This window comes from Colletotrichum navitas (genome assembly GCF_030913465.1).
Source record: "Colletotrichum navitas strain CBS 125086 chromosome Unknown LY79scaffold_90, whole genome shotgun sequence".
In the NCBI taxonomy this organism is placed as follows: domain Eukaryota; kingdom Fungi; phylum Ascomycota; class Sordariomycetes; order Glomerellales; family Glomerellaceae; genus Colletotrichum; species Colletotrichum navitas.
This window is the reverse complement of record NW_026850636.1, coordinates 53,263-75,932: the sequence shown is the minus strand read 5'-3', so window position 1 is coordinate 75,932 and position 22,670 is coordinate 53,263. Positions and strand designations below refer to the sequence as shown.

Here is a 22,670-nt window from a genome sequence, read left to right as displayed (position 1 = left end):
CGTCATAGTTGGACACCGAGGGAATAACAGGGAGTGAGAAGGGAGGGACCAGGCGAGAGCTAGGCCGGAACCCCGAGGACTTGGCACATGGCGTTGGTCGGTGTCATCTATATAGCACACGGGTGTCGCCTGTCAGGGACCTAAAAAGCCCATCGACGTCTGCACCTTCGGCCGTTCCGTGCAGTCTCTCCCGTATGTTCTCCCAACATAGGGAGAGTGCAGATGGGGAAAAGCTAAGCACGGTGTTTGGCGGCGGAGATGGATGGCCGAGGGATGGGAGATGCAAGAATGTGAGGGACACGACTGAGACACTTGTTCATTCCATTAGTTACGCGCTCCTTAGAGCCCTGCCCAGACGACGCGTTGGATACCATTCTCCGTCATCTGTCTGTGCCACAGCACTTCACTGCCTCTCGCCAAGAGCCGAGTCCGTTAACCGCACGACGAACAGGCAATAGCACCCAACAAACTGTCGTGGTGAATACATGTATCTACGCCCAACAGGCGAGGCCCCGTCCAGCCATGACGAAGGAACCAAAGGACAGGCCCACCCTTGGGGAGAAGGGAAAGCGTCTATCGGCGCCGGTTTCGCGGCATGACGCCGTCGTCCGACCTCTGCCTCCCTGTTTTCTCCCTCACCCCTCCATTCTCTCTTTCGTTTCGCGATGCCCTCGGGTAACGGCGTCGACGTCCGGCGATTGCTTCTTGCTGGCCCAATCGAGGGATGGATGACGCCGTACGTGTATGACGACGGAGGGAGATCCGAGAGAGGGACGGACCCATTCGACGGGCATCGCCGGCGTGCCCTCTTCTCCACCAGCGTTTGGGGCGTCATGAGTCGAGCCTCCGAGAGTCGAGCGGGCTCTTCAGTCGGCCCATGTTTGCCCCGGCACCACACCACACCACGCCACACCACACCAAACCAAACCCGCCAGGCTGCATTGAATCGCCCCACGTTGTTCTGTGCTTGTTCTTGGCATTTTGATGTATTCTTGACGACTTGACTTCACGTCAAGAGGTGGCTTCTGTTCTGCGGACCGACCGTTTGCTCCCTCAGGGATGTAGTATTTCGGTGAATGTCCGACAAATCAGCGCGCTCAAAGGCTACCCCGAAATATCTGCTGGGAGCATGCGATCCCTGGCTCCGACAGTTGCGACTGTTCAGCCTCTGGGAGGCTGCCATTCTCGCCCCAGGTTTTCCACTTTCACGCCCCCCCCCTTTCACCCGAGCCTCCCTCGCCTCCCCGAGTCGTCCCCGGACGCGTCTGACCGTTTGGCTTCTGGAGAGGGAAAGGTAGTTCTGCTCAGTCGATCCTGCTCGAATTGCGGGGTAGCAAGAGGCCGCGATCAAAAGCGGCCGCCGCCACTACACTGGTTGAGGGCCGGTCCTGTACCGGTACTGATTTACGTATCGTCATTACCATACGTGCCGAGACCACGGCAGGATAGTGGTAGATCATCGGTCAATCCCTCCCTTCCGAGGAGCTTGTACGATGGCGTTGATAGACAGGCAGAGGGAGGAGGGGCAGTCGGACAGACAGGTAGTCGGGCCGCTGGACTGACAATTTCAAACCTTTCGGTCGAGGGAGTCAGGAAAGGCCAAGGAAGTGACCGCCCACAGATTCATCTCGTCTAACTGCACAAACCCACGTCCCGGCTCCGAATCCGAACAGCCTGGCGGCTGTTGGTTGCATCCTGCTCCCTCCTCCACAGAATGACAGAGCCCTCCCCTCCATCTTCCATGCCCACCTCTCCACATGGTGCTGCAAGGTAATCGGGGGCCTTCCATTAGCTCGGTTTCCCATTTTGATTTCCCCAGCATTCGCATAATAGCCCCTCACCATCCAATGGAAGGGGGGGGATTTGTCCCGAGTATGTCTGAAAATGGCACACTGAACCACCAGCATCTACCCCCCCTTGTCCTGTCACGACTGGCCTCCACCCCCGGCATCGTCTCCCCTGACCCCGGCCGCGTCTAGCTGGCTGCAGCTTTCGTGCAGAGGCGGAACTTGCAGCAGCAGCCCGAGCGACGTGGGGGGAAAGCAGGAAAGCAGGAAACCACGCACACACGTTGCCTGCTGCCAAAAGCTTGTTAGGTCGACATGCAGAGAGGCTGGCCGTGCTCACTTCATTTGCACACCCTCGCTGCAGAGAGACGCGAGGCCGGCGTGGTCGGAGCGGAAGAGCCGGGGAGCTTGGGCGGGAGGGAGGGGGAGGGAGACGTGGGGAGCTGGAGCTATCTCGAAGCTTCTGGGAGCCGTCCTCGCTGCCTGCCTGCGTTTGTATTCTACAGTATTGTCTCCATTCGGCTTGCAACTCGGAAGAGGCGGCGACGTCAGACATACACTAGGTAGTAGCGTGTCTCGATTGCATGTCTCTCTGGAAGAGAGATGGGTGCCCGCTCTGCCGGCGAGTGAAGGGGCGAGGGCGACAGACGACAACTTGGGATGGTCCATGGACGAATGGATTCAGCCGGATTCGGGGGGGGGGGGGGGGTCGAGGCGAGGTGGCGGTTGGTGTGTGTGTGTGGTATACCACCAGGCGGCGACGATGAGAAAGTAAAAATAAATTAAAAAAAATCAAAAAAGATGCCTCAACCCATCTGTGCATCTCCAAGCGTTGTGTTTCACCCGCCGAGCCCCGGAGCCTGCCGACGAAGGAGAGGGGTGAGAGAGAGTATGGTGTGGTTGAACGTGTTACTCGATGGCTAAGTGTAAGAGAAACAACCATTGGGTTTTCCCCCGCCGCCGCCCAGGTCTTGCACACAGAACACACTCTTTTTTTTCTTCTTTTTTTTCGGTTTTCGGTTTTCTTCTCACATTTCCCTTTTTCCCTTTGGCTCGTGTGCGCACTCCATTCGATACCTACGTCAGAGCCTCTCAGGGTCGGGGCGTGTATGTTTGGTCATGCCGGTCTGTCATTCGCCCGCAAGGGGGGTTGAGTGAGAATGTGAGTGAGAGTGAAAGTGTGAGTGAGAGTGAGGGTGAGAACGAGGGGAGAGACACGAGAGAGGTCCCATGTCGCAGCTTCTCTCAAGTTTCCGAGCTGTACTCCATACAGAGTACTCCGTAGTGTAATAAAGCCCTGTCAACTATTTCGAACTCAAACCCCGCATTGGATTCGATCGGCAGGCCGAGCTGCTGCTGGTGGCCACCCCCCCCCGGCGGCTATGCTGCGTCTGTCTCTTGTCTGTGTCCGGGCGGCCACTCACACGCACTCTCCGTCCATCTCAGGGTCCGTCCAACCAACCATGAACCCGACATGGCACCTCCATTCCACTTCTGCCTTGGGTCGGGGTTGGAGATGGATACCTTGTTGACTTTTTTTTTTTTTTTTCTGCCTTGCCTTGCCTTGCCTCGCCTCTCCTTCCTCGCACACACACTCCCCCCCGACTGAGCCGTGCACCACTTAGACGTTTCTTTCGAACCACAACCGCTCCGGTCAGACCAGGGGTCCAAGGTTCCGAAAAGACTTGGCCTGAATGGACAGAGAATGAGATGGGTGGGCAGAGGGGAAATGTCTATAAGTGCGGCCTCTCTCCTCCCGTCTTCTTCCACATCTTCTCTCTCATCACTCACATCTCCCACTCTGACTCTCACTCTCACTCTCACTCCTGCTTGACGACCAAGCCAGACTTACATCGACAGCCTCAAGCCAACACCAACAGCCAAACACACCTGCACCCACCAACCAACCAACCAACCAACCTACCGCCAACATGCCCGTCGCTCCCTCCTGCTGCAAGTGCGGAAGCATGATCGTCATCAGCACCTCGTGCCCTTCCTGCGGCCACCAGGAGTGCCGAACCTGCCTCTAAGCCAACGAGAGCCGTCCATAACGAGCCCGGCCGTTGAGAAGGCAATTTGGGAAAAAATTGCTTCCTGACCTGGGCTCCGCGGCACATTACACCGAGAGAGGCTCCGAACACCCATCAGCACCAATAAATAAATAAAACCGTATTACACACAAAAACCACCTACAAACACGCCAGGCTGGCCGACAAGGGGGCCCCACCCCCCCAGATACCCACCGCTCAAGCCGATGCATTCCGAGCCTCTCTCGCTGAAACCCAGCGAGGCCACGAGGCCACGAGGCCATGAGGCTCCGACGAAAAGTTTTCGGTGCCGTGTCCCGCCTGTAGTGTATCCACACGACCAACCCACCCCCCCGTATGGCGACCAGGCAGACGACGAACCCCCCCGGGGGGTGCCTCTCTATTCTTAGCCTTCTTTTCTGCGTACCAAAGTTTTTTGCCTGCTGGGAAATCTTTGTATTTTTATTTCCGTTTTCCACTCACAGTTCTTCTTGTTTGCGACCGAATACCCCTCCCTCATACCCACGTTTTTTTAGTTTGGAAACCAACTCTTTTTTCAGCACAGGCGTTGGTACGAAAAGGACGGGCGAACGGACGGGAGGACGGACTCGAGGCAGCGGAACGCTCGGAATGGGGGGAGAACGAACCATCACCTCTTTTTTTCTTGTTGATATTCTCAAGTCACTGGGGTTGTACCAAAAGACTCGCTTCGCCGCTCAGTTAAAAAGAAAAAACAATCATAAAAATCCAATAAACACTGTTACAAAGAAAAAAAAAGTACTCTACCTACCCTAGGTGTGGAACACAAAGGAGTCGCATGACAAGCGGAGGACGCCGACATGCTCAAATTCTCCTCATACCAAAATTTTGCCCAAATCTCCCGGCGCACACCAGCCAAGCGTGGGGGCAAAGTGATGCCGGGAAAAGTGGCTCTCGCGCAGCGGCGCTAACACAGCAATCTCGGATCGTGTTCCGACTGCGGCCGACGGACCAAAGAAAGGGAAATGGGAGGGAGAGCATCGCATGTTGTACCACCACAACCAACCCACAAATCGACCCATTGTAAGTCTCTGGCCGTATCACATGGCTTGTTGCCTGTGGTGCGATGCCGTCTGCTTGCCGGCTGCCCAGATTAAAGACTTTAAGCATGTGCGTCTGTGCTCAACGGTGCTGTTACCCACCCCGGATGTCATGGCACATCTCACGGATGAGCTCTGTGGGGAGTGTCGAGATTCCCACCATGATTTTGGGTCGTGCGTGCGTGTCCTGTTCAGCAAGATCAGCTCAAGTGCCCGGCACAATGGGGAGATGGCATACCAATCCTTGGAATGGATCAAGCGCTGCGAGGTATCGGAAGCCGAGAGAGGAGTAAGGTGTTGACAGAAAAGGCAGGGTATTCAAGCCGCAGTAAGTCGACTTGAGACCAGTTGGATTGAGAGTCAACGGGAAGAGGTGTCGTAAAGTAAAAGTTGGTGGATTACTTGTGTATGGTGACGCCGGGAAAGGCAAGCAGGCCCGTGGGAGCGCTGAACCTCGCTACGCGCCAGCAAGGGCTGAATGGTGAAGATGACTCGGACAATGGAGTTCTCTGTGCCTGGTTGATAAGAAGAGGGTGAAGCCGAGAGTTGTTATTGTTGGGAGGAGAAAGACGCGAGGACAAGAAGAAGAGCAAAAGGGAGGGATGGGAGAGAAAGAGGTGGAAAGCGCAGCAACGTGTCGAGGGAAGGTGCAGCATGACTCCCTACAAACAAGACGAGGAAGGAACGGCCACAGACGACCTACGTAGTTGTTGCCCAAGGCAGAAGCCCCGATACACCGACGTTTCTTCTTCATTCTGTGTTACTCTTCGTTATATTGTCACCGGAGCATATCATTGCACATACGATGCCGTGACCCGGTTCCTCCTCGGAGACCAGACGCAGAATCCTTCCGTCCCGCCATCGCTGCTCCAGGTCAACATACGCCGTAAGGACGTCCACGACATCCGCCGCGCCGCGTCTCCCGGCCTATGAGAGCGGCCTGGTGCTCTCCGCCCGTCCCCGGTCCCGCCCCGACACGCCGGCGTCCCTCTGACAGATACCCTACAGCCGCACAGTGAAGCAGCGATTCTCCATGGGAGTTCCGCAGTTGCACGCTCTCGGCCTCAGGCGCGCCGCAGTGTGATAGACAAGGCCGCGGCTCTCTCTCTCTCTCTCTCTCTCTCTCTCTCTCTCTCTCTCCCTCTCTCCCTCTCTCCCCGACCACAGAAAAGGCTACTTACTACTCGAGATCCCTCGTCATCCAGATCGACGACCCCTTGTCCCCCGTAGGTTGCACCCGGAACCCCAGCTTCTCGTAAAACGGCACGACCTTGTCGTTCTCGCCGCCGACGCCAATGTGCACGCCCTTGCCGTACAGCTTCTCCCCGCCGCCGCCGCCGCCGCCCCTCGCCCGGTCCGCCTCCCTCAGGCTCTCGACGAACCTGTCAATCAGCCTCCTCCCCCACCCTTTGCCTTGCCACGGCTCCAGCAGGTCGATGTGCATCGTCGCCCGCCACCCGCGCCAGAGGCCCGCCCTGTCCTCGTCGAGCACCAGCCACGTCGCGTTGAAGGCCTGCTGCAGCAGCGCCTCCTCGTCGACCTCGCCCGTCTCGGGCTTGTTCCAGGGCGCCCTGGCCTCGAGGCTCCGCGGCCGCCGCCCCGCGAGCTCGGCCGACGTCTCGAGCACCTCGGCGACGTAGCGCGGGTAGGCCGCCGCCAGCTCCTCGACGTTGGGGCACCCGATGCAGTAGCCCACGGCGTTGCCCTGCCCGTCGTCGAGCACGTGGCACGTCGAGGGCGAGAGCAGCGTGTACTGGTGCGTCCAGAGGTAGGGCGCTGTCCTGGTCGCCGCCTCGGAGCGTTGGAGGGAAGGCGGGAGCGTTGCACGGCACTGGGGCAGTCAGTCAAAATGCTGTTTTTTGGGGGGTGGGGGATGTACGTACGATGTGTCCTGTCGCTTCAAAGTCGGACGGCTTGTAAGGGCGAATGAAGGCCATGTTCCCCGAGCAGCGACTAGCAGTGTCGGCGGGTGAGTGTACGTGATGATAGGTCAGTCTTGTGTGCGCGCGCACGGCTATGGGAACGGCCGACGGACGTTGCTGGCAACGGTGGTTCTGGTGGGGGGATTCTCGCGGGGTAGCGGGGGTAATGTGTCTCGATCTGGCTGCTTGGGTCGAGGCGCGTACGTCCACTGGCTTCCGGGAGGCCGAAGATGGGCAAGTTGAATAAGAGCTACCGACCAAAACAGACTGAGAATAAAGCGTACGGAGTATATGAGAGGATGATGTTTCATATAGGGCGCGTCCGTGGTTTTTATCAAGCCGGCCGGCATTCCGGGCCGAAGAGGCCATTTCCCCTTCCCTCCCCCCCTCCCCCCCCACATTCACCGTACTTACCCGCCGTTCCTGTCCCGTTGTCGGCAGCCAAGCTTGTCGATGGTCAGTTCCGCCAGACAGAAATATGGCCAAGTGTGTGTCGTGTCACGTTGTATAATTGAGCGAGCCGAGAAAAGCAGCATTGGCAACCCTCCCCCGAGGTTTAGAACATCATCAGCATAGCTTTGGTCTTGGAAGGTTTTGATTTCTCTCCACTACACACTCCCTAGGTAATAAGTAACATGGTATATCACGCCTCCGTTTCCCTTGTCCACCCAGGCCCCCCCCTAAGCCGCCCGTGTCGAAATGTTCTGGTACACTTCAAACGCGGACAGCCGCGCGCGCGAACCCTGCCTGTCCGGCCAACGCTAAGATATCCGTCCGCAGTAGACGCCAGGCCCACCACGAAAAAAAAAAAATGATAACAGGAAAAGAAAAAAGAAAGAAAAGACCACATTCAGGCCACCCGCAAAGGCCGACGAATACCCACCCAATTAAGACTCCCACAAGGAGCTCAATGTTAAACAGGGCTGAGCATAGAGATGCTGCCGCTAAACAAAGAAGGGGAGAAAGAGTATGGAATATACAATAATACACCACGGGTTCATACGACCGGGTGTGGATAAACAAATCAGAAGAAGCAAGAGCAAAGTACAAGGAAACATTCTCGTTACATTCGTGATGACCGACCCTGTTATCGCCTTTTGTCCCACCATCCACTTCTTCTTTCTTTTTTTGATACCAAATATGAGAGATTAGAAACACGACGACGAGGAATGTCGTGGCGACAGGCTGACAGAGAGAGACGTCAGATTTAGATCATGCCGCCGGGCAGAGATCCGTTGTTGATACCGCCAGCCATGCCCGCAGACGAAGGCATGTTGGGAGGGCTGTTGCCACGCGTAACGCGGGCTCGCATGTTCATGCCGTTGGCCTCGCTTGTCGTCTTCCGGAGGCGGTGTTGCGAGGATCCTTCATCCTTGTCGCTAAGAGAGAAGGCGCCATGCTTGCCACCGCCGTTTTCGCCAGAAACCCCGGGTGGCGGCGAAAGGGGAGAGCTCGCGTCCCCATCGTCCCCTCTGCGGCCCATCATGTTGCGGCGCTTCGGGTTGATGGGAGGAAGAGGGGGCGCGTTCGCGTGAGCAACCATGGTAGCATGCAGGTTGGGTGTCGAAGAAGCAGCACCCAGAATGCTGCCAGACCGCGCACTCGAGCCGCTTCTCGACCGCGAGTCCGATGTCTCGGGAAGAGCCACGGTAGGAACCCGTGAGGTGGACGAGACAAACGTCGGCTCGGATATGTCCTGCTTCCTGACCACCCTCTTCATGGACTCGTCGAGGCGGTTGGCGCCATGGGCTTCCGAACTGGGCGACGGCATGGGAGGTGCCGAAGGACGCCGAGGGGGGGCCAAAGTTGGCGTGGATTGGCTAGCGGGGATCGAGGGCGAAGGTATCGGCGCCATAGGAGAGATTGGAGAAGGCTGTCCGGATTCGGGCCCTCCTCGGCGACGGGACTGGATGGCCAGGTTGCCCGAGGCAGATCGGTCTAGGGGCTTAGGGTACGGCTGAGGCGGCATGATGGGCGACCGACGGATGTTGGTGCCGGGGAGGCCAGGGGATTGCAACATCGGTGGCCGACCTGAAGGAGAGCTACCGGGGTTGAGGCTCATTCCGCGGTCCTCCTGTGGAAAAGTGCCCGTGCCGGTCCGGAGCCGCGCGGGACGGTGTTTGTCACCGTTGCTGGCTTCCGAACCACTGCGGTTGCGTTCCGCACGTCCAGAGCCGTCACCGGGCTGGTGGGGCTCCTCGCTCGGAGCCCGCTGCTGGTAGGTAATGGGAGGCGGTCGTCGCTCGCGGGAGGCGGACCGTTGCCTAGGAATGGGGGCCGTCCGCGAAGCCGGAGGGCCGACTATGGGGGGGGTCGCCATGGAGCTGAGCATCTGGCCAGGGGCAGTGGGGACATTCGAGGGGTTTTTTTGGGCTTCCAACAACTGCCTTCTAGCCTGTCTGAATGTCCTCAGTCCAGCATGCATGGACTCGTCTTCCTTGGTCTTGCCCGTCTCTTGCGAGGGGAGCACCGGAGTCGTTTCCGACCTGGGGAAGCCGGGCTTGTGGCGCTCGTCGTGGACGGGAGACGGGGGCTCCTTGTCATCAAAGCTGGATTTGTTCGGGCTCGGGGCGCTGCTGATGGTCGATGAAGCAAGGCCGAGCATCTTGATGGCCTTGGAGTGCTGGCTGTCCTGACGGTTTTCCCGGTTACGATCAATCAGAGAACCGCGGCTCGTCTTCTGTCTGAGGATGCCCAACGGATTTGGGCGAGGCAAGGAGGGCTCTCTGACACGCTCCACGGGCTTGGGTGATAGAGATCGACTGTCGCGGTCCGACTCAACGTATGATGTGAGTCTCTCGCGGACCCGACGCGCGCCGTCGGCAAGCTGGCTGGCGAACTCATCGTGCTCCTTTTCCTTCCCATTGTTGGAGACTGCGTTGCGTTCCGATGCATTCTGCGACGCATTCTGGTTGTCCGATGGCAGACGCTGGCGGGGTTGGGGAGCGGGCTGCTCCTTCTGCTCGGCAGTCGTCTGGTCATTGCCGCTGCCGCTGAAAGTCGAGTTTCTCCAGTCGGGTGACTGAGCCTCCCAGGGATTGGCCAAGATGCCCAAGTCCGCCATGGACTTGTTATCGTACGGGTCTAGTGGAAAACGGGAAGCAAGTTGCGAGCTTTGTGGTCCCGGACCATAGATGGAGGATGTCGTGCTGTCGGTCCGCAGGTGCTGGCGAACCATGCCGCTTAGGCCAGATGACGAAGGGAGGGTTGGGGAGTCGATAGGCACTGTTTGAGAGTCGGCTGACGCTTCGGCGGCGGCAGCAACAGACCGGTCAGACACAGGGGAAGGCTCAGCGGAGGCTGCGGAGATCCGAGTCGATGGAGCCGGCCCAGAGGTTTCCCTTAGTGCGGGATGATCGCGATCCGCGGGTCGCCTTGACGCACCTTGGGCGGCCGTAGTTGGTCTTGTGATCTCATCTGGCGAAGAGACAGACTCATTGTAGAAGCTTACGCCAGCCTCCTCCTCCTTGACAGTCGGCTCGGTCTGGACGGCCGGCTCAGGCTTCTCGATCGGGAGTCTTTGGGCCGAAGATGAGCGCGACCGGTCAGTGGTGTAAGAGGCATTGGATTCGGCACGGAACCTGTTGGTCGGCGTCTCGCGACCTTGCTGGAGTTGGAGCTGTCTTTGAGCATACCTCGACTCGTCATACGAGTGCGCAGGCTTTTGGAACAATCCCATGGCGGTGGCCTTGCCTCGGTCGTTGGGCAGGATGGAGTTCTCCTCGCCTTCACTGATGGGCGGGCTAAGCGGGGGGGTTCCGCCGAAAGAGGGTTTGGGGTCCGGGTTCGTGATGCCCAGATCCGTCGTGGGGGTCGGGCTCCCGGTCGTTAGCGGGCTCGCGGACCGCAGGTTGGGCGCACTGCCCTTGGCCAGAATTCTCCGCTCACTGAACCGATCACTAAAGAGACTGCTCGTTGGGGACGGCGCGTTCTGCATATCGGGAGTCCTGCTGCCGATGTTCCGCCGTGACAGCGTGTCGATGCGCGACAAAGCCGACGATTGATGTTCTTGAAGGTCCTGGTTCAGCCCGGTCTCGTAGAGACGCCGTGTGCGAGTAGAGGTCCTCTCGAGATGTGACGCGCCTGCAGCGGAGCTGGACCCGGTGGTGGTTGATTGCCAGTCCTTCGCCGAAGATGCGGGCTGGGACATGATTGACGTAGCTGCAGTGGAGTTGCGGCCGATCGAGGGCGTGGAAGATGTCGTTGAGTTCGTCTCCCGCTTGCTGTTGTAGCCAGCGGGCGGGGGGGAGTCGGAGCGTGTGAGATCGATGCTCGTCTGGTCCTGATCGTCATCGAACGCCAACTTGTTCTTCTCGGCCTGTCTCCATTTTTGGAAAGCAGACTGGGACACGTCGTCGTCGTAGAGGACACGCCCACTCATGCCACTAGGCCCGAGGGTTTTGGAGGATGAGGCCCCCGAGGCAAGCATGTAGACCTTCTGTCGACCGCCGAACAGATTGTTGCCTTCGCCGGGCTTGGGTCGATCCATGACGCTTCCCGATATGGAGCTGCCGTCTGCGGAGTGGTACGAGTCCTTCCGAGCGAAGGGTATCTCTTTCCTGATGGACGCGACCTCGGCGATATCCGACAGTCCAGTGCTACTGGCGCCGAGGCCAAAGTCCATCCTCGACTGCCTCCTTGGAAACAAGACGCTGTCATCGCTCGCTTTCCCAAGCTTGCTATGCGGGTCATCTTGTTCTCTGAGCATAGAAAACCGCGCAGAGAGACCCGTCATAAGCAAACTTGTCCGGAAATCGTCACTCGGCGGCAAAGCATTTTCAAGATCTAGTTCTGGCTTCGGCTCCTCCTCTTGGGATTTCTTCCCCTTACCGAACAAGCGAAAGGGTGTAGGGGAATCCGACTCCTGAGAAGCCCGCGGTGTGAAGACGCCCTCATCCTTCGCCTTCTTCTTGTTGCGAAATCTGTTCATGGTGATTGTCGTGTCGTGTTTTCTCCACGCAGAGACAAGTGGAGGGGGGTTGTGTCGATTCGTCGAAGAGAACCTCTTATTTTCCCTTCGGAACGTTTTATCGAGCTCGGGGATGGGTGCTTTGCCTCAAGAGACTGCCATTAAGGGTCGTCGGAACAGTGCGCGGAGTAGTTGGAGCGAAAGGTGATCAGGCTGTTTGAGACGTGCAATGTCGTCCGCTAACAGTTTGTCGAAGGGGAGGGAGCGTCTGAAGTTCAGGATGGCTACAGAAGCAAACAGCGACGAGTCAGCAGCAATTTTTGACAGGAACATTTGAAAACTCGTGCGAGTTCTCATCCGATCTCAGAAAAGAGAAGATTTGGGCGTGGCGTGATCAATGAGCAATTGAGTTCAGCGAGGCGCCAGAGACGCAGGTGCTGCGGTGCGGCTCGTCGCAGCTGGAAGAGCTAGGACGAAATCACAGGCCAAGTTTTTGAGGCAAAAGCAACAAATATCCCTGGGCAGAGTAACGCGGATGCTGAGAAGCGGAAGAAGGGGGTTCATTAGGAGCCAAGGAAGCCATGGACATACCTAGATCAAAAATGGTGCCGTATCGGGGCTGTTTCAACAAGACAGAGTTATAGTCAACTGTCAGCGTCGCATGGAGGCTTTGGCAGGCCAAAGGTCGCGACGTCTTTCTGGTCACTTAGCCGGTCTTGAGGATGGAAAGCGTTAGACAAAATGTGGCGGTCTTATGAATGGTAGGGCCGGAAAGGTGATCGGAAAGCGACCAGTTGCCTCGCAGATGCAGTATTCTTGAGAGTCCAGTGTCGTGGTCGTACACGAAATGCGATGGTCTCTTGCACGACAGGCTGGCGGCAAAATGCAGTGCGTCGGCTTGGCTTGAGATACAGGAACCAAGTCGGAGCCTTGTATGCTGGGCGGGTAGGTGTTCTCGGGGGAGAAACAAGGCGGAGAGTGATGCCGTATCGAGCTGTCGTCGAGAACAAGAAAGGGAGAGGTCTCGTCGAGGGTGGTTGTTTGTACTGGGCGATTGAAGATACGAAAGAGTTGTCGGACCTCAGAGCCGCAAGTATGTTTCCTTTCCGTCAGATAAGGTCGGCCAGAAGCAAAAACGGGCGTAGACGACGAGCTGTGGAGAGCGGCGAACTGGCTGGTGTTCGAGTCGAAGGATGGCGGAGGAGACGAGATGTTGCGCAAAGGAAGGACTCGGGACGGCGGGAGGACGTTATCTCGTTGGTTTGGGCGAGTGTCTTTTTTTTTTCCTTTCCCTTTCTTCCTTCTCCTTATTCCCTTCAGCTTTCCCTGGCAGGCAAAGTAAACGAAACCCGGGGACGAGAAGGGGGGAGGGGGGGGGGAAAGAAAAAAAAAAAGAAAAAAGGAAACGAATGACCTGGGTTTCGTCGACTAGATGAATCAGGAATCAGACTCGAGCGGAACAGAGCAAGGAACGGCAGGCGAGTGAAGGAAAGTGAGTGAAACGATTGGAGAGATGGGCGGATAAGGAGTGACGGCGAGAAAGGAATGACCCAGGAGGGAAAAGAAGAATTGCGGATCCGCGGACCCGGGCAGGGTAGGGACAGGGTGACAGGCACCAGAAATTGGAGAATCCGAGCGACGAACGGGGGGGTGTGAGAGGGGAACATCAAGGAGGGAGAAGAGGAAGCGCACAATGCACATATTATTTCGTAATTTACATATATGCATCCGTAGTTCTATACTGTATGTACAGTATGTACGAGTACAGGTATAACTACTCACCAATCAACTCACTCGCACGTAGTCACTGTGCGAGAGAGAGTGAGTGAGTGAGAGGAAGAAAATTAGAGAGGGAGACTAGAAGGTACAAGTGGCGGCAGGGGTCAGGGGGCACCAGGGGGGGTCAACAGACGGGCGACCTGTACAGAGTACTCCGTACAGCGGGACGAATGGCCCAAAGGCCAGGATAGAGCAGGATGGGGTGGCATTGGAGGGGTGAGGTGTGATTGATTGATTGATTTGATATGAAGGTTAGTACCGGCGTGAGTTGAGCATGGGCGTCGGTGTCTGTGCCTTCAGCACCTAACATATGCTATGATGATTAATTTGGGCTTATTCTATGACAATGCGAAAGCGCCAAGACTCGGCGACTAAAAGTGAACAAATAGTGTGAATAAGTACCAAAAAGACAGTGAGAAGAGAGAGAGAGAGAGAGAGAGAGAGAGAGAGAGAGAGAGAGAGAGAGAGAGAGAGAGAGAGAGAGAGAGAGAGAGAGAGAGAGAGAGAGGAGGAGAGATGCAGTAAGAGTGAGTTGGATAATGAGGGTCAGAGCGAGAGTGAAGATCAGAGTGAGAGTGAGGGTCAGAGTGAGAGTGTCAGAGATGCAGTAAGGATACAATACACATCGACCAGCGACGACGACACAATGGCAAAGTGACGATGGGCAGCTGAGAAAGAGTGTCGGTCCTAGGGGCTCAGAGACATGCAGGATTGCAGGTAATGAGGAAACACTCGGTCCAAGCTACGGCGAATTGATGAGCACCTTAACCATACGTTGTCTCAACGACTCACCAGATAGATAGGACGGGGAGGGGAGACAGGAGAGCGTGGAGGCCGGGGCTCGAGAGGTCCCGATTGGCTCGAGGGGAATCAGAGGGTGAGACTAGGAGCAAAAAGAGGAAGAGGAGGAGCGGGATTGGCCCCGGCTGGACACCACACTAGAAAGAGGCCCCATGCACGGTGCATCCTCGCCTGGAGCCCTCGGAGTCCCCCTGCAACCCTGTTCCTGGACTTGTCCATCTGTGGTCTAGTCTGGACGCGCGATGCAAGGGACCCGATCCCGGTCCTGGTTGTTGGAGTGGGGTTATTGGGTGGGAGATGGACGGCGGGATGCAGCGAGCCAAGGGGAAGGGGGGGGGGGGGGGGGGGAACCGTTTGGGTAGCCGTTGGTGTTGGTGTTGGTGTCGGTGTTTGGTGCTTTGGTATTGGCGTCTGTTCGTGGGTGCTAAGGCAGGTCGCAGCGGTCCGCGCAAGGGGCCTAACAGATATTGTTTGAGGTGCTGATATGGCAGCGGTGGACGAATGAAGGAGAATGGGGCCTCATGTGTCATATTCGGTGTGGCGCTCTTCTCTTCTCCTCCCCTTCGTATCCTCCCCGTCTTTTCTTCACTACCCAAATCCATCTCAATAACATAGTACCCAGGCAAGTACCCGGGAGGGTGGTAAAGTTATCAAGGCAGGGAACATACAAATATATGCTTCATGGAGGTAGGTAAAACTTGCCGTAATGTAACACGATGAACAATGTAGACCAGAGTACCTACCTACGAACTCACGTGCAGCCGTACCTGCCCGGGTACATATCATACACTAGGTAGTGGGGACACGAGAGGCAAGGGGGTGGTGGAGTACCTACCTACAGAGGTACCTTAACTACTCCGTACCTAGCCAGAAGCGCATCCAACAATATCCGTACCTACCTAGTACAGACGAATATCCATATCCACAGTGTTTCTGCGCAATCTGAGGGGGAAAAGCAAACGTCCAGACCGGCTCAAACCAAAATGCAGGAACGTCGCGCAATGCTCAATGCCCAATGCGTGCGTGCAATGCAACGCAACGCAACACAACGCAATGCAGTGCAATGGATGGATGAATGCAAGGGGCGAGGACGAAAGGGGAAGCAAGGGCCAGAAGTAGCCATTCTCCCTATGGTTTCTTCTCGTCTCCCTCCCACCCAGCCTTCCTTCCTTCCTTCCTTCCTTCCTTCCTTACTTCTCCTCCTTCCCTCTTCCAGAACAGGCAGAGAGAGAGAAGAGAGACAGAGAGAGCAACTGCCGCACAAACCAAGCACGTCCTTCCCTCAGCTTAGTCAGCTGTCCAAGCACACACGCGATGAACGATGACATCGACGGCAACGGCGAGCCACGATAATAAATAGATCAGTCCACACAGTACGTACCTTTGGGGTCCACCTGACAGCAACAAGAGCAGCCTGCAGGTGCAGGTGCAGTGCAAGTGCAAGTGCAGCTTCGCGCACCTTCCTTGCTCGGCCAAGCGCGGGTAAGCTTAGGTACCTAGCCAGAGAGCCACAGCCAGAGCAGGAACGAGAGCAAGAGCAGGAGCAAGAGCAAGAGCAAGAGCAAGGCAGTCCGGATGCTCCTTCCGCCGTCATCTTCATCTTGATCTTCATCTTCATCGTCGTCTTTATCGACATCACGGCACATCTCCCACATCTGCCGCTCCTCCTTTTTTCCTTCCGTACGGCACTCGGCCCGAAGAAGAAACTCTCCTCAACCAACCAAAAAAAAAAAACCAACCACAAATAAAAATCAACCAAGCCAAGACAAACAGAAGGAAAATATGGTCATCCAAGACAGGCATACCCTTCCTTCCCCTGTGACGGATGACAGACACCACCACCGCCCTCTGCCGCCACATGTCGACGTGCCTCTTGATCGACACCGCCTCCAACGACCCCTTTCTGCCACCTTGGTCGCCGCCATCGTCATCTCCGCCACCACAAGTGTTTGATCTGAGGCGAAGCATGGTCTGGTTTGGAGAAAAGCACCGCTTTCGCTCATCGTCATCGTCGTCTTGGGACAAGACAGCTCCCATTGCTAGGCGAGTTCGCACCCGCCACGCAACCCAACAACCCCCCGTCTCAGCTGTCGACTCCTCTCCTCGAGGCTCTTCCCGTCACCCATCCCTTTTCAGAACAGCAAACGCGCCAAACCGACGAAACTCATTGCTGCCGAATCAACCTCGTCTCAGCATCAACGCCAGCCGCCTCTCCTGCGCCGGCGTCCGCAACCAATCGCGAGCTAAAGACGAGGGTGCCGCTCTCGCATCAACGGGAGCTGGCTGTCTCCCGCTCCTTCGCTGCATGTCTCCGTCCTGCCGTTCTGCCCCACCAAATTGCTTTTGTACGGCACCCATACACACATTTGCTTGCATCCGTACCATCATGCTTGTTGCATTAGGCCCAGGTCCCTGATTACCTACTACAGGGGACTTGAGAAGTATCGACTCGATTGAACGATTTGATAAGCGCCAATACGCGCATCCCACAGAGAGAGAAAAAGAGAGAGAGAGAGAGAGGGGGCGTGTCTGCAAAATTCCCGATAGGCTCTCTAGGGACTCGGGACTCGCTGTGTACCAATATGTCCGACCACCCGCCTAACCATCGCGCCGACCGTTGCACGTCCGCCGCCGCACTCTCTAGATGGATGGTTTGCAGAGTCTTGCAAAGCACCCCCTATAACGGTCCAAAGGCTCTCAACAGCCATGGCCCGACTTTCGTTGTTGTCCATGACCAGCTTGAGTCTATGCAAAGTTGCACATCGACTTTTCGGCCGGGTTCTGCCTTCTACCCATCTCGTGTATCTCAACATCTGCAGGGAAAGGTGCGGCGATGGACAAAGCCTTGTCTGTCCTGTCCCCTGGACCCCCTTTCTTGAGTCTCGCCTGACACGGCTTTCACAATCTCGCCAACCGTGTCCGGTGGCAATTTGGTTCAGCCTCAAGCCGCCCGAGGATACCGGCCGCTCTGGTGAAGGTGTGTCTCGTCCCGGCGGCGCCATCCGGAATCCAAGATGCGTCCATGTGTCTGGTGCCTGATGTCCCTCAGCCCCCTAATCTATACTTACAACCCGCCTCCCCTCCCCTATTTCGAGCTTCACTTTTTGCGGGTGGCTTCTGGCTCTCATCATTTGTGGATAGCAAGGGGTGTGATATAACACGGAAAGCGCTGTGCCCATCTCTCAGGCTCATCCGGGATCGCTGTTTGCCGTAGCCCTTTCATGATGGTTCTGACGACCATGACAAATGCCCTACCCCGTCGGTTTGGCCGAACTCCGTTGGCAACATACCTTACCTATTCTGCGCATCACCCGTGTTACCATGCAACCTTCTCCACCCGCGTCCCCCCTCCCCCATCCTTGTCGGGGTGGGCTGGCTGGATTTATTTTACAGTCGAGCAATTTTCCCGTAACTGCGTACGGAGTGAAATGGGCTTCTCTTATCTAACACTGGCTTCCAGTTATTGACTGCTCGTTCGTGTTGGGCCACGGTGACCTGGGACTACAGGGCCATTGACTTACTTGATGGCACTCGACTGCGGCAGCACGTGTCGTTGCCTAGGTATGTCTTTGAATAATCTCCCCCACGCCGTCAACTTCACGATCCATGGAGATCCACAGCTTTACTCACCGGTTGTCCTGGGATGGTTAATTATTGGGTTCATTTGGTGGGCGGCGATCCCGTCAGGCTTTTCCACTTGTCGCTGGCCAACCAACCTACTAGGTAACTGGTCGATGCCGGTCTGTCGGGAGCAGGACAGCGACAATCTTTTCTTCGCACACCCCGCGCCTCCCAAGCCGAAAATTCGATGAGGGGCAACTAACTCAATATTCACACAAAACTCTCTTCCCCCGGCTCATCCCTGCGGATTAGCCGTCGGCTTCCACGCCCAATCAAATCCCTGGTCCTGACGCTTTTCCGTTTGGAGCGGCGATCACTCAAAACCCAAGCTCGAAACCCGTCGGATGGAAACGCGCACAAAGCTTACGGTGGGTTTTGACGAAGGGGGAGGAAACCCTTCATCCGGCAAAGTGTAGCGAGCGACGAGGCATGTTTACAGGACAGGACTTACACACAGCACGCACGCAAAAGGCTCCCACCGGTCTGCGTCGCCAATCCGAAGAGACAGGCAGAGCAACCACAAGAGTCGGGCATAAGGATGAGTGAGTATGCTCGACGCTGCTGCTGCCGATGCCGCAAACGAATGACAGAGTCCTGGGCGGATGGCTGCTGTTTGTTCGGGCAGCGAAGTTTGACGGCTGCCCGGATTCCATCGCTATCCTAGCCCAGGATCAACCTTGATTACGGAAGCCAGAGTGCCCTGGCTATTTCGGTGCCACACGGCGGGTTGGTATTCTAGGAAACACCAAGAAAGAACCCTTTGGCCGACCCTACTGTCTTTCACCCGGCGTTGCCCTATGGCTTTCCACCATCGAGATGAAGCGCAATTCCATTGTGAGCAACGTTGCATTGGACACGTGGATGCGAGGGCTTTGGCAAAAGAGCGATGGCATGTCTCATTAATGACGAATGCCAAAGATTGAAACAGGATCAGAGTTTACTCGCTTCCCCGCCTAACCCCAGGACGTTCATACCTAGTCCCCGGGCACTGCACGATATTAGCTAGCGGCCTAGATCCAGATGGCCCGGCATAGCCGCCGCAGATTGAGCGTTTCGCAGCTTGATTGACTGGGAAGTCGGCAGAAGGAGCTTGTCCACAGTTCATCTGATGACAACGCTGAATTAGCCGGGCCGTACCCGGTCATTGATAGGTTTTTTTTTCTTTCTCCGATGGTCTTTGTGATGCAAAGTTTCTGTCATCTTGCTTCAGTATTAATCAGAACATGCCTACGGAGTACACGGCCCGTGGTCCTGAACCACGTGAGATGACACGTTGTTCGCAAGCTTGTCCCAGGGCGGGCTGATCGCCGGGGAAAGCGAGGGATAATCCAAGGTTAACGAACGATCAGAGCTTGCCGGCAGACGGGGGCGGGTCGTTGATCGATCATATCGACCGAGGACGGCAGAACAGCACCGAGAGTCGACACGGCTGGGACTGCGCACATAGCAATGACGGTCCGATGGTTCTCGTCTCCCGTCCGCCGCCGGCCTCGGGCGATCAACGGCCCGCGGTTCAATTCTTCGAAAACCACCAAAAAGCCTTGGGTGGTGAGATCCCTGACGTCAGACAATCTGGGTAAAACGAGCCCAAAATGAAGTCCTCTCCACATCCTAATCTGGTCAAAAGAGTGCCCAGAGACTCCGGTACATGTAACGGCTTTGTTATTACATCAGGCAACCCACTCAGCGTCGCTGGCGGATTGCCTCTGGCTCTACAGCCGTGCCGTCCCCCGATGTGGCCAACTACACTATGCTGTAGTCCCACGTCACACCCTTCGCCCCGGCGCGCTAACAGGAGCGATGTTATTTCGCTTCCGCACGGCGCTAGTAGTAGACCAGCCCAATCTCCGGAATCTGCACCTGCTTAGGCCGCCACCCTAGGGCGGTCATCCAGCAGCGCGAGCGAGCCGCCTACACGCGAGAGAGCATGACATACATGGATGGAGTCGGGGTTACAGATACAGAGACCTTTTCTTCTCTTCTCTGGGGTTGCAAGGGGGAGGCGGGGGAGACAAGACGTTCTAGCCTCTACTCGCTGGCACATCTTGGAACCCCCCAGGACGCAATAGTCAAGGCGACAAGATTCACCGAGACATTCGCCCCTCAACTGCTTGTTATCCCCTCTCGTTTGGGGCAAGCAACCCGGGACGATGGATCTGCGCTGGAATTTGGCCTCCCTCGTCGCGGGGGCCAACAGTGGTTGCGTGTCTGCGGCCCTGTCTTGCATCGTCATCTTGACCATGAACCCTCAGGGCCACATTCCGCGCTGGTCTTCCTGGACGGGGCTCGCAAAGAAGGAGACAGACGACATACATCAGATGCTGTGCGAGTGCCACAGCATTGACTTATTACGAGTCCGTAGGACAGGGCGAAAGGCGTGGCATAATACAGCCCACGCGCAGCAGTTCATGCAAGTGTGGGGGGTACAGCACAGGGGCAGGGGGGCGAGGTTGGATATTACTCCTTTGCCGTACTCCGTATTGTTTACCAAATTTCCCTGGATGAGTCGAATCAACGCGGTCGGCAGCGCGGTTCGCGTGTTGCCGGTTGTTGGTGTCTTTCTTACTGTTTCTTTTTTTCTTTCTTTTTCGCGGGGTAGAATCTCGAGTTACAAGTCTTCTTCACAAATGCCCCCCTCCCCCTTCAGTCAACCTCCGTCAGCCGCAATTTGCAAATGGACCCTGTTCGATCGGCAAGCCTTGAGGGATTGGGAATGTGGAAGGGCGCGTGCGTCACAAGCCATTCATCCCTCTTCGTCGTGACGTCGGCAGAATTGTCGGCGGCGGCGGCGGCGGCGGCGGCGGCGGCTTGGATCGGTGGCGAGTCTAAGTTGGGGATAGGCTAGACGTGAGCCTCGACTCTTTCGGCGCCCGTCAAAAGAGCAGAAGGGGGAGGACGACGACGTTAGGCGCTGCTCATGGCACATTGAACGGTCGATCTGACGGTGGGATATGCGTGGTTCATCACGCATGGTCAGATGGGAGTGGTGTGACCAGGCGGTGATTGGCCGTCGCGGCGGTTCGCGTCGCGGGTGATGCACATGGTGCCGAGGTGACATTGGAGGGGCAGGCGAAGGCGCGCCGATGAGACGTCGATGAGGAATAGGCGGTTGAGCCTCGTCTAGATTAGTTTTTTGCACTATAGTGAAACCTGTCAAGGATATGTGCCGCCGGGGGGGGGCGGATTGCGATGATGATGCCGGTACGCCGGCACTGGTGCGCTGGCGGCGGAGGCCCTCCGGCTCCCCCCGGGAGGTCTGGTGGGAGTGGGCGAGCTTCCGGGCCGTTGACATGACATGACAATTGTGAAACGTCCGATCCATTGGGTTTTCTTCTTCGCTGCGTTACAGGAACCTTTATAGATTGCTTGAACCGTTTCTAAATATTCCAGACTTGGAATATTACATCAGACATGGTTGGGGTTCTAAACACTCTCCCTCCCCTCAGTCAAACCCCGCCAAGACGCCCTCCGTCCACTGCCACAGCTCGCCCGCCAGCTCGTTGTTCGTCGCGAACCGGTCCAGCTTGTCGTCGGCCAGCCTGCCGACCGGCAAATAGAAGCCGCCGCTGACGAGGTCCCCCCTGGCGGCCGCGGCCGCGGCCCAGACCTGGTTCCAGCACCCGCGCTCCGGCGAGAGGATGGGCGCACCGGCGACCTTGTTAGGCACGTGGACGATGAGGCGGTTGAGGAGGCCCTGGTTCTCGACGAGACCCGTGCCGACGACGCCCGGGTGGACGGCGACGGCGGTGATGCACGGGTGCAGTCGGGCGAGCTCGCGGGTAAAGAGGATATTAGCGAGTTTACTCTGTCTGCGGGGGGAGAGCTGGCACGTTAGCTTGTTGTCTGTTATCATTGTTCTCTTTGTCCGTTATCATCACAGTATTGACGCCGATTCGAGACTGGGCGCGTCTGTATGTTTGAGTACAGGAGTAAGAAAGAGGGGAGGAGGGGGGGGGGGAGGCGAGATGGAGCACGTGGAAAAACCCACCCGTAGCGAGTCCACTGCCCCAGGAACGGCGGCCCGGCCTGGGTGGTCCGCAGCGTCGCGAAGGAGATGCCGTCGGAGGGGTGGCCCTGGTAGCCGACGGAGGTGAGGGTCACGACGCGGACGTCGGAGCCGGGGAGGGCGGCGGTGCGGCGCAGGACGGGGAGCAGGGTGCGGACGAGCATGGCGTGGCCGAGGTGGTTGGTGGCGAACTGGATCTCGTAGCCGTCGGCGCTGAGGCCGGCGGGGCCGGCCATGATGCCGGCGTTGTTGATGAGCACATCGAGGCGGTCGTGGGCGAAGGAGGCGGCGAGGGCGGGCTTGATGGTGGCGAGGGAGGCGAGGTCCATCTGGACAAAGGTCAGGGGCGGCGGCGGCGGCGGCGGCGGCGGTGGCGAGGACGAGGACGAGGACGAGGACGAGGATGCGGTGACGGAGGCTATGAGGGCTTCGGCGGCGGCGAGAGAGCGGCCGGAGAAGTAGATGTGCAGAGGGTTGTGGGCGAGGAGGGCGAGGATCGTGGCCTTGCCTAGGCCTGCTGTGCCTTTAGGGGCGGGATTCGTCAGCTCTGGTTCTGATTTCCGGTGGCTATAGATGACGGTCTCAAGTATGCAGAGATGACAACGAGGGGTATACATATCGGGTGTCAGCCAGTGGTTCCGTCAGACACGTCCAACTTGTATAAATACAACTGTTTCCTTGGCCATTTGTGAGACGCGCTTGCAGATATGGGAGTGGGATGGTCCGGATCCGGGGAACA

At 57.2% G+C, this 22,670-nt stretch overlaps 8 protein-coding genes across 8 annotated transcripts; 3 read left to right on the top strand and 5 right to left on the bottom strand.

The window, feature by feature from the left end:
• The first annotated feature begins 962 nt into the window (after positions 1–962).
• On the top strand, positions 963–1,712 carry LY79DRAFT_410259 (uncharacterized protein). The gene has a single exon (XM_060553084.1). The coding sequence runs from the start codon at positions 1,130–1,132 to the stop codon at positions 1,634–1,636; it is 507 nt and encodes a 168-aa protein (XP_060409148.1). The 5' UTR covers positions 963–1,129; the 3' UTR covers positions 1,637–1,712.
• On the bottom strand, positions 1,713–2,575 carry LY79DRAFT_410159 (uncharacterized protein). Its single transcript, XM_060553082.1, has one exon. It carries the CDS (start codon positions 2,341–2,343, stop codon positions 1,789–1,791), a length of 555 nt encoding a protein of 184 aa, XP_060409147.1. The 5' UTR covers positions 2,344–2,575; the 3' UTR covers positions 1,713–1,788.
• Positions 2,576–3,927: 1,352 nt separating this feature from the next.
• On the top strand, positions 3,928–4,723 carry LY79DRAFT_410226 (uncharacterized protein). The gene is made up of 2 exons (XM_060553083.1): positions 3,928–4,137; positions 4,183–4,723. The coding sequence occupies exons 1-2, from the start codon at positions 4,097–4,099 to the stop codon at positions 4,607–4,609; spliced, it is 468 nt and encodes a 155-aa protein (XP_060409146.1). The 5' UTR covers positions 3,928–4,096; the 3' UTR covers positions 4,610–4,723.
• Positions 4,679–5,910, bottom strand: LY79DRAFT_410156 (uncharacterized protein). The gene is made up of 4 exons (XM_060553081.1): positions 5,374–5,910; positions 5,132–5,304; positions 4,996–5,080; positions 4,679–4,937 (listed from the first exon to the last, which is right to left on the bottom strand). Exons 1-4 carry the CDS (start codon positions 5,645–5,647, stop codon positions 4,894–4,896), a joined length of 576 nt encoding a protein of 191 aa, XP_060409145.1. The 5' UTR covers positions 5,648–5,910; the 3' UTR covers positions 4,679–4,893.
• Positions 5,911–6,073: 163 nt separating this feature from the next.
• On the bottom strand, positions 6,074–6,830 carry LY79DRAFT_525606 (acetyltransferase; the record flags this gene model as incomplete). Its single annotated transcript, XM_060555754.1, has 2 exons — positions 6,074–6,724; positions 6,777–6,830. The coding sequence occupies 2 exons, from the start codon at positions 6,828–6,830 to the stop codon at positions 6,074–6,076; spliced, it is 705 nt and encodes a 234-aa protein (XP_060409144.1).
• Positions 6,831–8,022: 1,192 nt separating this feature from the next.
• Positions 8,023–11,745, bottom strand: LY79DRAFT_525633 (uncharacterized protein; the record flags this gene model as incomplete). The annotated part of the gene is made up of 1 exon (XM_060555756.1): positions 8,023–11,745. The coding sequence occupies one exon, from the start codon at positions 11,743–11,745 to the stop codon at positions 8,023–8,025; it is 3,723 nt and encodes a 1,240-aa protein (XP_060409143.1).
• Positions 11,746–16,049: 4,304 nt separating this feature from the next.
• Positions 16,050–16,788, top strand: LY79DRAFT_409834 (uncharacterized protein). Its single transcript, XM_060553078.1, has one exon. The coding sequence runs from the start codon at positions 16,130–16,132 to the stop codon at positions 16,718–16,720; it is 591 nt and encodes a 196-aa protein (XP_060409142.1). The 5' UTR covers positions 16,050–16,129; the 3' UTR covers positions 16,721–16,788.
• A 4,446-nt stretch (positions 16,789–21,234) lies between these two features.
• Positions 21,235–22,293, bottom strand: LY79DRAFT_568351 (uncharacterized protein). Its single transcript, XM_060558958.1, has 2 exons — positions 21,914–22,293; positions 21,235–21,734 (listed from the first exon to the last, which is right to left on the bottom strand). Exons 1-2 carry the CDS (start codon positions 22,258–22,260, stop codon positions 21,368–21,370), a joined length of 714 nt encoding a protein of 237 aa, XP_060409141.1. The 5' UTR covers positions 22,261–22,293; the 3' UTR covers positions 21,235–21,367.
• Positions 22,294–22,670: the final 377 nt, after the last annotated feature.